Genomic DNA, 14,227 nt, shown 5'->3' with positions numbered 1-14,227 from the left:
TTTCCAGCTTGTACAATGACTGATTTGTACGCGGCAAGTTTGTACAATTTTCAAGCCAACTTGAGAATTCTATCCACTTCCCTTTTTTAAATCACGTTTTCCTGGGACTCTTCAGTTACAAGTCAAGATTATGTGACACAACGCAAATGTTTTGTTATTTCATTTTGAGTTTTCGGGAGATATGAAAAGACTTTTCGTAAAGAGTGGTGGGAGTGCCGACGAACCTAAAGATAAATAATAGATTTATGTACATTTAAGGGTCGGGTAAATAAACAGTCTCTCTGTGTTGCTGCTTTATCTTGTTTTAGAAAGTATGCAAGCTTATGTGTTTATGTTCAAGCTTTTCGTACCCCCACCCCCAATTGTGGGCTCGGGAATGTAGAATATATCAGAGGTAGTCTTCTGCATTTTCGACCGATGGAGGCAGGGCATACGTAGTGCAGTAGTTAGCGGGCCGAAATTGTGACCGAAAGGGCACGGGTTGTAATCCTAGCAGCTGATCAGCCCAAGCTGGCTACAGTGGTGTGTCTTTTGGCAAAGGACTTTAATCCAGTGGGCTTTTGAAACTGAATAACCTACTTGTGTTGATGTGCCATAAAACACAAAAACATACACAAAATGAATAAACAAAAATGATTTAATATAATTTTCCCAACACACTGTTAAAGTTCAATTTCTCAGTAACATGTTTGAATCGGTAGCTATTAACTCTTCGAAACGTTTTCGCTCTGCACTCATAACATACATTAGGAAAACGTGTGAATCAAAACTAATCTTCTTATAGCTAAAGAAAATCACAAGAAATTCAAACTTTTAGCGAGAGATCTTGCAATATTCACATGATCGTTTTCGTGGAAGAGACAATACAGACGGCAAAGCTAAACATGAGTCATACTATTACGTATACGATCTCATTTTTTAAACAAAAAATACGGAATCAGTCACATGTAGACGGGTGCTGCAATAAAATTTTAATTTGATAGCTTTGACAGAACCAACCTTTTTGCATGCTGCTTAAGAGTAATGAAAACTGGAATGTAACAGATTTATTGTTTTGTAAATGACTTGCGTCAGTCTTAATTAATCTGGCTTACTAAATGCATATTTACACGTATCATGCTATGAATCCGAAGCATTCAAAGGTTCCGAATGGTGATCATTTAATATTGCCAAGTTCATTGCCATGGAAGCTAAGACAGAAAGCTGATATCATCTGATTCCTACCTAAAGGTTTATCATCTATAAAAAGATCAGTTAACAAAACTACAGAACAAATAAAATATAGACTGGTGATGCAATAAAATTTATATTTGAATTGCATACTTGGCACTGGGGTTAACGTTTCATACGCTGTTTGAAAGTAATGAAGGCTAGAATATGACAGTTTTATTGCTTTCTGAATCACTTGTGCCTTACATCCTACGCGATACTCGCTATATTTTTGGTGGCTGAACGTGGCGGGAACAAGATTTCTGATTTCCCTGACTGGGCACATTACGAACAGTTGATACCTCATGGCTTAACATATATTATGATCAAAGACAGGTCACAAAGGCCATGAAAAATTCACTCTTCCACTAAGATTACTGTCAGGACGAAAAAAGAAGATACAAACGAAAGTGTCATTCGTGGAGGAAATGAGTTTCAATTGACATTACAGTGCCGGTGTCCAAAAAATCTCATACTTGTACATATGTGGAATAAGAAAAATGTTTTGCGTCATCCCCACATGTTCTACATTATGTGAGGAAAATATTACTCCTCGCTTGAGGTCAATTTATTTTAGGAAAGTTAGGACCTTTCAAAATGTAGTATTTGTTATTTAACCCCGTTCAGAGGCACGTCCCTTGTACATACCCACAAGGCTGCCAGGAAAGCAGGGTTTCAACACGGTTACAAGTCCACGGATTTCAAAAAGTAAGTTTAAACATTTGCTCTTGCGTGGCTTTGAGGACTTGAAAGGATTTTGCTCTAAATCATGCTAATGTTTACATCAAAAATATGGTCGCGTGTTCTTCTTTAAACATTACTTTGGTATAACTTAAGAATTATTCTTGAAATGTTTCATTATTCGACGATATGGTCGTTTTCTAGCATGCTTTAAGCCATTCTCAGTTTAATCCCCAAAAATTATTGGTAAGAAGAAAGAAAAATACTTACTGCAGAATATACATTCTTTAATAATTTGAAATAGTTTACAAACTAATTGTTACCATTCAAATTGATGTTTTTAATTTATTTATTTATTAAGTGATAACTCTGAGCAAGTTATTAGGAAATTCAATAGTGTAAGAGGACAGAAATGAAATAAGATAATTGTATTTGCATAATTTCTAAATAATATGTTTTATCTCCTCGTCTCTCTGCCCTCACTGAAATGAGTGTCGTTATCTCAAAATATACACAGTGAAATTCAACCAGAGTGACCCAGGTCATCGAAGACTTTTAGTCTGGTTATGAATAACGAGGCAGAGGAAATGTATTAAGTTTCAAACGACGTCAACGGTAGCGTTATCAACACGTTATCGAGGTTTTGAAAGACATTGATTCTTCATCAATTGTTGTATTTATTTGATACTTTGGTACAATATTGCTATATGCAAACAGACTGTACCTTGATCTGCTAGTGGTTCCAGTCCCTCATTATTCTCCCTGCACAGGCGAGAATTCGGGTTTCATGAAACACTTAAAATAAGCAGCGGTTGAATAGGAAAAACCTTATAAAACAATTCTTAAAATCATATACTTTTAGTATAAGTTTTTGCCCTACTTATCAACATTATCTATGCAGTGTGGTTTTAATTTCAAATAATATATATATATATATATATATATATATATATATATATATATATATATATATATATATATATATATATATATATATATATATATATATATATATATATATATATATATATATATATATATATATATATATATATATATATATATATATATATATATATATATATACATATACATATACATATATATATATATATATATATATATATATATATATATATATATATATATATATATATATATATATATATATATATATATATATATATATATATATATATATATATATATATATATGTGTGTGTGTGTGTGTGTGTGTGTGTGTGTGTGTGTGTGTGTTTGGTATCTTATAGGGACGGATCTGGAGGGGTCGAGCGTACTTGCCTCCTGGGCTTAGAAACAACAAGTCGTTAGAGCGTCCGCCTCGGATGCGGGAGGTCGGGGGTTCGATCTCCGGCCGAATCGTATCAAAGACTTATAGAAATGGTACTAACATGTGCCTCGCTAGGAGCTCAGTATTAAGAGGTTATTGTTAGGACTGGTCGGCCTGGTGTCAGGATAATGTGACTTGGTGGGACATGATGCTACATGTCTGCGACATGATGCCCCAGTGCTAAACATTACTACAAACTGCCACACTGCAGACATTGACGTAATATGGCTGACAAATTATTAAAGCTATGTTAAAAATCTAAATTACACACATACACACACAGACAATATTCAAACTTTGACATGTGCAATGATTTCCTTCCATCCGATTTGTCTACAATTAGCTTCATTTGTTTAAATACACAAATAAAGTTACACCAGACAGATATAACATTTGTAAAATACCCAAATAACCGCAAACAAACAAAACATTTTTTTTTAAAAAGTTGAATTCTAATTCATCATGGGAACCTTTTGGCAAAAATAGGAATTACATCAGAAAAGAAGAAAATTATAAATATGCCATGATCTTCAGAAATGGAATAAAAAAATAATTAGTTCATATCTTGGAAAAACTGCAGATTTTGTTTTTCCTATTTAAAACATTGATACAAACTAGTGCGTTCGAACCTATTATAAGGCAACACAAGGTAGTGCTAAAAGGTATTCCATCTATACTTTATGTACTCTTTGCTGTTAATACGTTTATCTGCGGTTAATATGCGAATCACAGAAAAGATAATATTTCTCTCTCTCTCTCTCTCTCTCTCTCTCTCTCTCTCATTGAACTGAATTGAAAGCTGAGACGAATATTTGTAAACTTTTTATTTAGAGCGGAAGTAAAAATGAAGCGATCGATCTGGCTGTTACTAATGCTAGATGTAGGCTTGGTCAGCACTCATACCTTGTACAAATGGATACTTGACACAAAGAAAAGATTTAACTACGATCCGGACCGCTCCAATCCTCTCGGTAAGATATTTGTGAATAATGCAAGATTACATTTTTTCAGCCATGGTTTGGTGACCACTCCAGATAGCACGTATCAGTCGTGGGGTTCTAAAGTGGGTCAGTAGAGGTGCAAAACAATGGGTTTCAGCATATTCGTGGATATTTAAAAATAGTCATTTGAAGATGGCTGATTACACCCCATCAACATAGCCCACCAACAGTAGCTTTCGAAAATGTAAAATAAAGAATATTTATTCAAACGACCTTGACCTGTGAAGATCTGACCTTATATCGTCGGTATTTTGGAGCTAAAACCCAAAGGAATACTCACAATCGTAAAACCTGATCATTTGTATCTTTTTTTCCTCAGGCATCATCATACAAGTATATAAAGGTATCGAATTTCAGCGACGACGTCGTCATCGCCATCATTGAAAATAATATTTTGTTCAAGATTGTATGTTAAAGTTTTCGAAGTCATATGAACATCGTGGCTGTTTCCACCAGATACATACCGTTGTCTTTTGTGTTATGATTTCGCTCAAACTCTGGTAATAGTTCAAGAGCATGGAGGAGCTGTATATTCCGTCTGAGGCAAAATGGTTTAAAATAGGATATTATATTTTAAACAACATTTTTACAATCGGAATGATTGTTTTTCTTTTGTGTGTGTGTGTGTGTGTGTGTGTGTCGTAATTATCCAGAATTGCAAATCGTCAGTGCGTCAATGATTACGTTTAGAAGGTCAGCGCGTCAGTGATTACGTTTAGAAGGTCACTGCGTCAATGATTACGTTTACAAGGTCACTGCGTCAATGATTACGTTAACAAGATTAACTCAGTTTTTAGTAGGCAGAATTAATCATTGCAACATATATGAAGGCAGTTAGGGAGACAAGACTTAATCGATTTACTTGGCAACAGATATGAATGAAGTTAGGGAGACAAGATTTACTCGATTTACCTGGCAACTGATACGAAGGCAGTTAGGGAGACAAGATTTACTCGATTCACTTGGCAACATATATGAAGGCAGTTAGGGAGACAAGATTTACTCGATTTACTTGGCAACATGTATGAGGGCAGTTAGGGAGACAAAATTTACTCGATTTACTTGGCAACAGATATGAAGGCAGTTAGGGAGACAAAATTTACTCGATTTACTTGGCAACATGTATGAAGGCAGTTAGGGAGACAAAATTTAATCGATTTACTTGGCAAACTCCGAGTCCTCCTTATCATCTTCATTTAAAGTTAGATATAATTTGTGTGATACATGTCTGTTGCAAAGTTAAATAAACTTTGTAAGCGATAACTTTCTGTTGCAAAGTTAAATAACATTTGTGTGATACATGTCTGTTGCAACTTTAAATAAACTTTGCATGCGATAATTCTCTTTTGCAAAGTTAAATAAACTTGGTAAGCGATAACTTTCTGTTTCAAAGCTAGATAAAGTTTGTGCGGTACATTATTATTGCGAAACTGGAAAACATTTGTGTGATACATTTATGTTGCAAAATCAGATAACATTTGTATGATAAGTTCTGCTGCAAAGTTAGGTCACATTTGTGTGATACATTTAAGTTAAGCAATGTGTTTGATAAATGTATGTTGTAATTATAGTTCGATAACTCGTGTGATACATTTATGTTACAAATTCAGATAACGTTTGTGTGAAAAGTCCTGCTGCAAAGTTAGGTCATATTTGTTAAGTTAGACATCATGTGTTTGATAGATTTCGGTTGCAATTAGAGTTAGATAAAGCGTGTGATACATTTTTGCTGTATTTAGAGTTCGGTAACATCTGTATTATGCATTTATGTTGTTACTACGGTTAGATAACATTTGTGATACTTTTTGTGCTTATTTAGACAAATAAGAATATACTGTTATAGAAATTTTCAAAGTTCAAAACTATTGAGTACCTATGATTCATCATGCAATGAAACAAAGAGCGTAGATGAGTCAAGAGGCTGAAGTTAACACTTGAACAGATTAATGGCAAGTATTTGATAATCGTCTTTAAACGTTCCTAGAAACACATCTTCTGGTGAAAGTGGTTGCTTACAGCGACGAAAATGCACGTAACATCGTTTCCGATATCATATTCGAGGTGCATGCATGATCATCACACACATTAGTGCTGATTCACTCATGAGTCATTTTGCAAATTCCCATAACGGAATTTGGCGTTCATAAATTAAATGACATTTTCCTTCATATTTGTATATGACATTTAATTTTTCCCTTAGCAACGTTTTAATCAATCTCAGGTATTTACAACTGGCCTTTGACCTTTCCTGAATGTTCCGGGATTCATCAGTCCCCGATTGACATAAGAACCAACGAAGTACAGTATGGATCTAACTGCGTATGCCCACAATTCATCTTTAAAGAACACACGGTACATGGAGAATTTGAGAACAACGGTGAGAGAACTTATCATAACACTGTGATAAATAGAACACCATTGAATATATGGTAATATTCTACATATCAACATCTCTTTCTCGCCATTTCTCTACGATTCTTCAGCAGGAAATAATCACATAATATTACGGTTATGGAACACGAGGATTGTCATTACTTGTATGTATGTATGGATGGATGGATGGATGGATGCATGCATGCATGCACGCATACATCTATGTGTGTATGTATGTATGAATGCATGTATGTATGTGATATAGTTAGGTAGGTATGTAGGTAGGGTTTATTGACACGATGTGCAGAAAAGATGCATTAAACCAACACTAAATTTTTGAAAGCGCAGGTCAAAAAAATAATTAACAAACAAATCCTTGAATATCCTTAGACGCTACCTACTCCATTAATAAATAAAACAGTTGTCTTGTAAGATCTATTATATGCTATCTTTGATGATATGCTCTATATGGCGGAAATAATATTTGGTGGAATAAGAACCCGGGAAAACCCCGAGAAGCACCAGCGACCCAAGGGAAGTTGCTTACAAGCTTCCTCACATACCCACGTTGGCCGAGCCAGAGACTTGAACCCACGCGGACACTGGTGAGTTGTCGGTGATATGTGAAGGCGAGAACTTCAGATTAGTCGGCCACACGGGCCCCATATCGAGTATCTGTCCGTTTCGATTGAATTATATATATATATATATATATATATATATATATATATATATATATATATATATATATATATATATATATATATATATATATATATATATATATATATATATATATATATATATATATATATATATATTAAAGGGCATTCACCAACTTTCACCCTCTCCAATCCTGGCGCTTTAAAGATTAAGGATGTACCATTTACAAACGGCACCTTTGAACTGAATGATTTTCACCTTCACTTTGGAGGAACAAAAGGAAGGCCTGGAGAAATTCAGGTAAGAATTCTTTAAGGGACCTTGGCTTGTCCATTTTGCATTTATTTCCATCCCAGGTTCGCACACATCTGAATAATACTTATTTACCATTTTGACTTGAATGTCAATACTTTAATATATACTTTTAAGCACAGTTTCCATTAAATTGTTAATCGAGGTTCAATATGCACGCGTTCTTTCATTTGTGGCTTTCTTCTATCTTATCTTCTACACTATTCCATTGGTCATATGACAAAATAATCTCCAGCTTTTAAAGTTTCTTTCTGCACTGTGATCTTATAACCGTTCCGAACGTATGATAAGTACTAATATCACCATTATGCAAGAGTTGCGTTGCTTCAGAATTATTTTACAAAGCATTTATAGATTGTTTTTATTTTTTGAATCATACTTTCGGAGAGGTTGCAGTGACTTATAGTTATCTTAGAGACGGGGATATGTAGGCCTGGTTCTACTTCATTTCGAGGATGCAGTCATCCCGTGTAAATCTCGGAATGATCTGGAATGAAAATCATAAAGCTCGTGTGCTTTGTTTCAACCAGTCGCAAATGGTATTACTTGGAGCGGTAATTTCGCACTGGTTGATAGTGAAAAATGACTCTCAGAGTTTTATCAGACCTTGTGTCGGATCATGCAGTGACAGACAAAGGTCTGTACAGTCCTCATTAGGAAGCGTCTTATACTCAGGTATATAGGGTACTATATGTTTCAGATGCCTCGATTTACTGAGTCCGTTTTGCAATTCACACAGAAGTGGATATTAGTAAACATATACAAATAAAGTGGAAAATAACGCGCTCAGGAGCTGATGTAAATCAGCTGAGGGTTTTCAGAATTACGTTCGAATAGAGAATCACGGGTAGATGATGCAGCTTGATTTGTTTCATTTTTGTTGTCCATTCATTTGTTGTTTTCGGTGTGTCGGTGGGTGGGTGGTTGGGTGAGTGTCTATTCTCAGAAGCTTCTCAGATGGATGCTATGAATATTTTATATTAATTTATTTTAATATATTTTGTAAATGTTTACTGAGCTGGACACACTTAATTTCCATCCAGGGCATGGACTTTAGAGGAAATACTGTCATGTCTGCAGGATCAGAACACACCATCGACGGTCAAAGGTACGACGGAGAGGTAAGTAACAAAGACTGGATTTTTCTTTGGTTTGATATCCATGCTTTCATGATTGTCTTCTTTATTCTTTTCAATAATAATCATGCAGTGCGATAAACCTCCAAAGAGGAATATAATCTCCAAATAACAATTATACACTGACATAATCTTCCAACGAGGAATCTAACCTCCAAAGATTCATATATGTACACATAGAAGCTTGTCTCTATTTTTTTATTGGAAAACCCAAATCTGTTTTATTATATGTTCACTGAGGAGCAGCAGGCATTGATAGAAGTCATAACGAAACTTATATTATTTTACATACATCCATACATACATACATACATACATACATACATACATATATCTTTCAGCTTCATTTTGTCTTTGCCAACAACAAATACAAGAACTTGGAAGTGGCCGAGAGGGAGAAAGATGGCGTTGTGATCATTGTAATTTTTGTTACTGTAAGTATAGTTATCCTTTACCTCTCCTTAAATACTCTCTCTCTCTCTCTCTCTCTCTCTCTCTCTCTCTCTCTCTTGCAACGGTTATCCCTCTTCACACCACCTCCCCACTCCAAACAATCGTACAATATAAATCGAAGGGGAACCTGTGTCGCCTTTGACGCTACTACATCGAACAGTTGCGCCAAAACTAAACCTGACGCATAACACACTTTTGCGCACAACAATAAAACTAGGAATGTACTCCAATTTGCATACCATATACTTTTAACATCTAATACAGGATACTACGTGGGCAGTAGTTCATTTCTGTTGCGCATGCGTGTTAGATTTTCTCTTAATTCAGGTCTATTATTTGTCACCGCATAATAATAATGACACTTACGACTGCATCTTATATTTCACCTACCTTCTGAGGCTTGTGTGCCATGGCCACGGAAACGCAGGTGTTAGATGATACGCATTTTTAAAAGGTAAATGAGTTCCAATATATTAACAATGCTGACGGTGCACAATTTCACATTTCAAACTAGTCGTAACCAACGGCATGATGTACGTTTGTCTAATCCCCAGAACCACATCACTAAATCGATGTCCACTGCTTGAGAAAAGAATCACATCTAGATTAGGTGAAAAAGTTCAACGAACCTTCTGTTTATCAGTTTTGCAGTTGCAGTACGTTTGAAAATAATATCCTAGTAAATATACTGGCTGCTGTGTGACGGTCTACGTACATTCGAATCTGGGTATACTTTTCCATCACTTGCTACATATTATTAAATTATCCTTTCGTTATTTGTTATGCCAGTGTTGCAAGCATTGAATAGATTTTAGTTCGTTTTGAATGGATTTTAGTTTGTTAAGTTTTTTCTAAGTCTGTTTCATTCTATGCCAATGTTCACTTTCACTGCTGAATTGTAAGACCGCTTTTACTCTGAATAAATTGCCAATTTAAATTTGGTATGTTTGAGTACTTTTGAAACGAACGGGTTAAATGTTGAGGATTATGAGTCTGTCCCATTAGCACATCTGACCTTGACCTTAGACTTCTAGATCCCTTCTTAGAAAGATTATGGTATCAACCAAATAATCTGAGGGCCAATATCGATAGTATTGGTTGCGTTTCGTTCTTTGTGCCAGTCCAAATGATATCGAAAGACTTGGAAAATGGCAATATTTGTTTTCAAACAATAAAGTGGGGTTTTTTTTGTTTATTTTTTAAAGGAAGTTCTAATAAAACTTTATAAAATTATTTCATATTATGATTTTCCAGAAAAGTCCAGACTTTTTCAAATACAAAGGTGAGACGACACAGTTCAGTTCACTGCTAGACCGACTTATCCCAAGCATCAGGCTAGTAGGTAGGTCTTTGCGAAGTTTTATATACGAACCTGCTACATGAAAGCATTATTAATTAATTAATTAATTAATAATAATAATAATAATAAATATCCTAATCAATGGAACGTATAAGCACATTATTATTATTATTATTATTTGAGTCTAATTAATTCGAGTTTTCTGTTGTAATTTTATTCTAACGAATGTGATATGACCATGCAGTTATTTTAAATTAACGACCTTGTCAGGTACATAGATCAGAGCAGTCAAATATATCTCGTCTTTCAAAGGTGTAAGCGCACCACATTTGCGATCTTCATGGTGACATTGTCAGTCTTCAAGACACATGACACTGGTGACATTTCAAATGTTGCAAGGAATGTTGGTGAGAAAAAAAAACTCGATTTACAGCAATGTCTATCATGATGGCCGTTTAACATGCCAGACTGGTACTTCCTCCTGCTGCTCGCACTGAGAGCGAAACGGGCTGATGACATAATTTTATGAACTCAAATCCTGCACCGTTGATTCATATCTTGAAAACCATGCCAGAGTCGGTTTGGCTGACGTAGCGATAACGCACTCACAGTGCCCTGACATCGTCCAGTGTCGGTGTAAACTGAAGATGCGTGTAGTTTGAAGATTGCAGTTAAGCAAGCAACACGTATTATCGGAAATAAAGGTGACGACTAGGTCAAAATATTAAATCGATGAGCTCATCATATATATGTGTGCATATAGTTTTAGATTTTGGGGGTATTGGGTTGATGTTTGAAATGAATAATCATATCAAAAGGTACCCGACATATGAAGTTCATTCTTGCTCACGTGTCTCTGGGCAAAATTTGAAAATGGGTCAAAAATAATACTTCATATATGACAGCCTTTTGCAATTTACAAATTCCAGAATCTACAATATACAGTCTTCCACATGAACTTTGATCTCGCCGTCAATCTGTGTTAAAATATTTGCCAGGTGAATCATATATATACTGTTGACGCCAATTGTAGCTGACTGTGTTAAAATAGTTACCAGGTGAATCCCTTAGATACCGTTGACGCCAATTGTAGCTGACTCTTTCCTCTCGTTCAGGTCTGAAGGCTTCAACATCCGTTGACTTGACTATGTTTTTCAATAAGCCCTGCGAGTATTATACTTACTTCGGTTCTACAACAACTCCGGAATGCCACGAGTCTGTACGCTGGATAATCCTGAGGGATCCGATCATGGCCACAGAAAGAACGGTACTAGTCCAAAGTTCTGTTTCATACATGATCCTGTATACTTTTGCCTTCTTTTTTTTCTTTCTTTTTTTTTTTCTTTTTTTTTTTTTATTTTTTTAAATTTTGTTCATGTCTAGTACAATTAACCGAATCATGGTGTGAAAAAAATACTCAGCAAATTAATATCGCTCTTGCATTTCCTACGTTTCCGGATGTAATTTGTTGGCGAACACCATTAAAACATACAGCACACAACTCGGAATAAATATTGATTTATACCAGCAATCAATTCAAGAAATGGCAACGTGCCTAAAAGATTATAAACGCATACTGTCAATGCTTCTTCATTTCAAGGGTGGCGTTCTTCGTTAATTTTGTTGTTAATATACGCAATGAATTTACACACAGAAGAAGAGAATTAACTTTTGAAACTAATAGAACTAACCCTCTCTACCACTGGAGAGATACCGTTAAGATGACAAAGTTAACATTGACAACGCAACGAAGGATGATTCCGACGTAAAAAGTAGATCCAGTCTAAACATGTTGTATGTTTCCTTCCAGTTGTTCGAGCTGACAAAACTGCAGTCAAGAGGGGACTTTAACCGAAGATTTGGAAACTACCGTACAACCCAGCCCTTGAATGATAGAGTGGTGGTGGCCAATTTTCAGAAACCCACACATAGAGGATATATAGACAAGAGCGTCCTCGTACGGCAGAAAATGTGGCGGTTGTACCGGTTGAACAGTATGCGCCTGATGAACATCCATTATCGATACAAACTCATGCAGAAATATCTACAAATCATGCATCTTATGCATTGGGGGTGATTAATTAATTGTTTTGACTTTGTTGTAGTTGTTTAAAAGACAAGCTTTAATTCAAGCACCAAACTAATATTTTTTCTCTTCTGGATTAGGTTTTGCTCGCGACTGGTTTAACAGTATAATCAACCTGCGGATTACGTTTTGTTCACGGCTGGTTTGCCAGTATAATCAAACTATACCAACCTTTCAGTACCAACAGCTTGGTAATGCTTGAATTTCCACTTTTTTCTTTCATGTACGTCGATTCTGGAAACCCCATTATTGTCGTGCATTAAAAACATGTTTCCTAATGTGTTATCAGTAATAAGTATATCCAGTAACGACAAAAACCGTGTTAACTGAAAAAAACAGCTGGCATCATGTTGTTCAATACAGCGATGTATTCTCAAAGCCATTGATACTGAAAGATTCTAAGAATAATGTTTTTTGATTTCATCATGAATAGAACTATCAACGACGCAATTTGGCAATTGAAATTTCTAGTATCCTGGAGAATATGGTTTATGTATAAACGGATTAAATTTTATGCAGGATTAATACAGTCGTGAGCTTAAAAACCGATCACAAAATGGATGTTCATGCATAGTGTGAAACTGATTTTCCAGCTACTTGCCTTCATGAATGCTGTAAATATAAAGCCAAATCTAATCATTGCAAATAGTAATAAATACGATTATAAATCTTAATATATATATATCATCGAACTTTATTATAAACAATATTGTCAAATCACAAAATAAGGGCGCATGAATACACACGAATAATTCCTTGCTGGTGTTATGAACTAATAACTTCCAGTTTTCTGCATCACGTGATTGGATTTCAATCTGTCCAAATGCTTATTATAAAGACTTGGTAACATTAATAGTTATTCTGGAATATCCGGTATTCATCCTGGAAAGTACTAGAGCAGCCCTTTAATCGGTCGTCAGTAATGAAATTCTCTAGATAATACTGGAACAATACCGGGATTTCAGTATCTGGGTGGCCATCATCAATCGGTCCTGTTTTCCTACTTCCAAATTTCAGGAGTCCGAATTTTGGCAATGCTATTTGGTAAAAATCAATTTTATATTCATATTTGCCAAATTAATTTTTCTCTGATTCAGGCTGAAGTCAACGCATGCGTTGAGTCTTCTGAGCTCGAACGCATTAAGCTTGTCTGATAAACAATTACATCTGGCATTATGAACTGTTCCCTGGTGGATAAAGAATTTTGGAGGAAATAATTCTTGGTGTCGGCCTTATTTACTCGGTCTTTTTTTATTTGCTATCAGCAATCGCGCTTTAGCCCATGACAAAAATAAATAGCATGAAACAAATTAAATTTTGGATGAGATGGTTGAAAATGTATAACGAAAATCCTGAATCCTGAAATCTTAAGTTATAAATGGATTTTCATCTACAGCTTTCCTTGCTTTTCAACTAAGCATGGGTAATATATACATAGATATATACAAAATTTGCATATTAATTCAAATTAAAATCTACCAAAATGATTTGCATAAAAGTTCGGTTTGATTTTTTTCTCCAGAAAAGTAATTGTATAGTTTCACTGTATCAACTGAGTTTGAATAGGTGTTATTAACAAAATATGAATGGAAATAGTAACATAGTAGTATATTCGCATGGACCATTGACTCGTTCCCATATCACAATCATTTCAACCATTAT

The 14,227-nt window shown here is 35.1% G+C and overlaps 1 protein-coding gene across 1 annotated transcript; it reads left to right on the top strand.

The window, feature by feature from the left end:
- Nucleotides 1–1,796: 1,796 nt before the first annotated feature.
- LOC149787777 (carbonic anhydrase 2-like) lies at nt 1,797–14,052 on the top strand. The gene is made up of 9 exons (XM_089973974.1): nt 1,797–1,917; nt 4,073–4,212; nt 6,464–6,619; nt 7,442–7,578; nt 8,634–8,711; nt 9,068–9,160; nt 10,434–10,521; nt 11,595–11,746; nt 12,290–14,052. The coding sequence occupies exons 2-9, from the start codon at nt 4,086–4,088 to the stop codon at nt 12,554–12,556; spliced, it is 1,098 nt and encodes a 365-aa protein (XP_089830100.1). The 5' UTR covers nt 1,797–1,917; nt 4,073–4,085; the 3' UTR covers nt 12,557–14,052.
- Nucleotides 14,053–14,227: the final 175 nt, after the last annotated feature.

The sequence above is a fragment of the Sinohyriopsis cumingii genome, chromosome 11 (genome assembly GCF_028554795.1).
Source record: "Sinohyriopsis cumingii isolate HCF-2022 chromosome 11, ASM2855479v2, whole genome shotgun sequence".
NCBI lineage: Eukaryota > Metazoa > Mollusca > Bivalvia > Unionida > Unionidae > Sinohyriopsis > Sinohyriopsis cumingii.
The sequence above is the reverse complement of the archived record's forward strand: the minus strand, read 5'-3'. Positions and strand labels throughout refer to the sequence as shown.

Excerpts from the sequence above, each read along its gene's own strand:
- LOC149787777 (XM_089973974.1), top strand. The coding sequence starts at position 4,086 with ATGAAGCGATCGATCTGGCTGTTACTAATGCTAGATGTAGGCTTGGTC. Across the intron at positions 4,213-6,463 it reads GGACCGCTCCAATCCTCTCG|GTATTTACAACTGGCCTTTG; the intron begins GTAAGATATTTG and ends AATCAATCTCAG. Across the intron at positions 10,522-11,594 it reads CCCAAGCATCAGGCTAGTAG|GTCTGAAGGCTTCAACATCC; the intron begins GTAGGTCTTTGC and ends CCTCTCGTTCAG.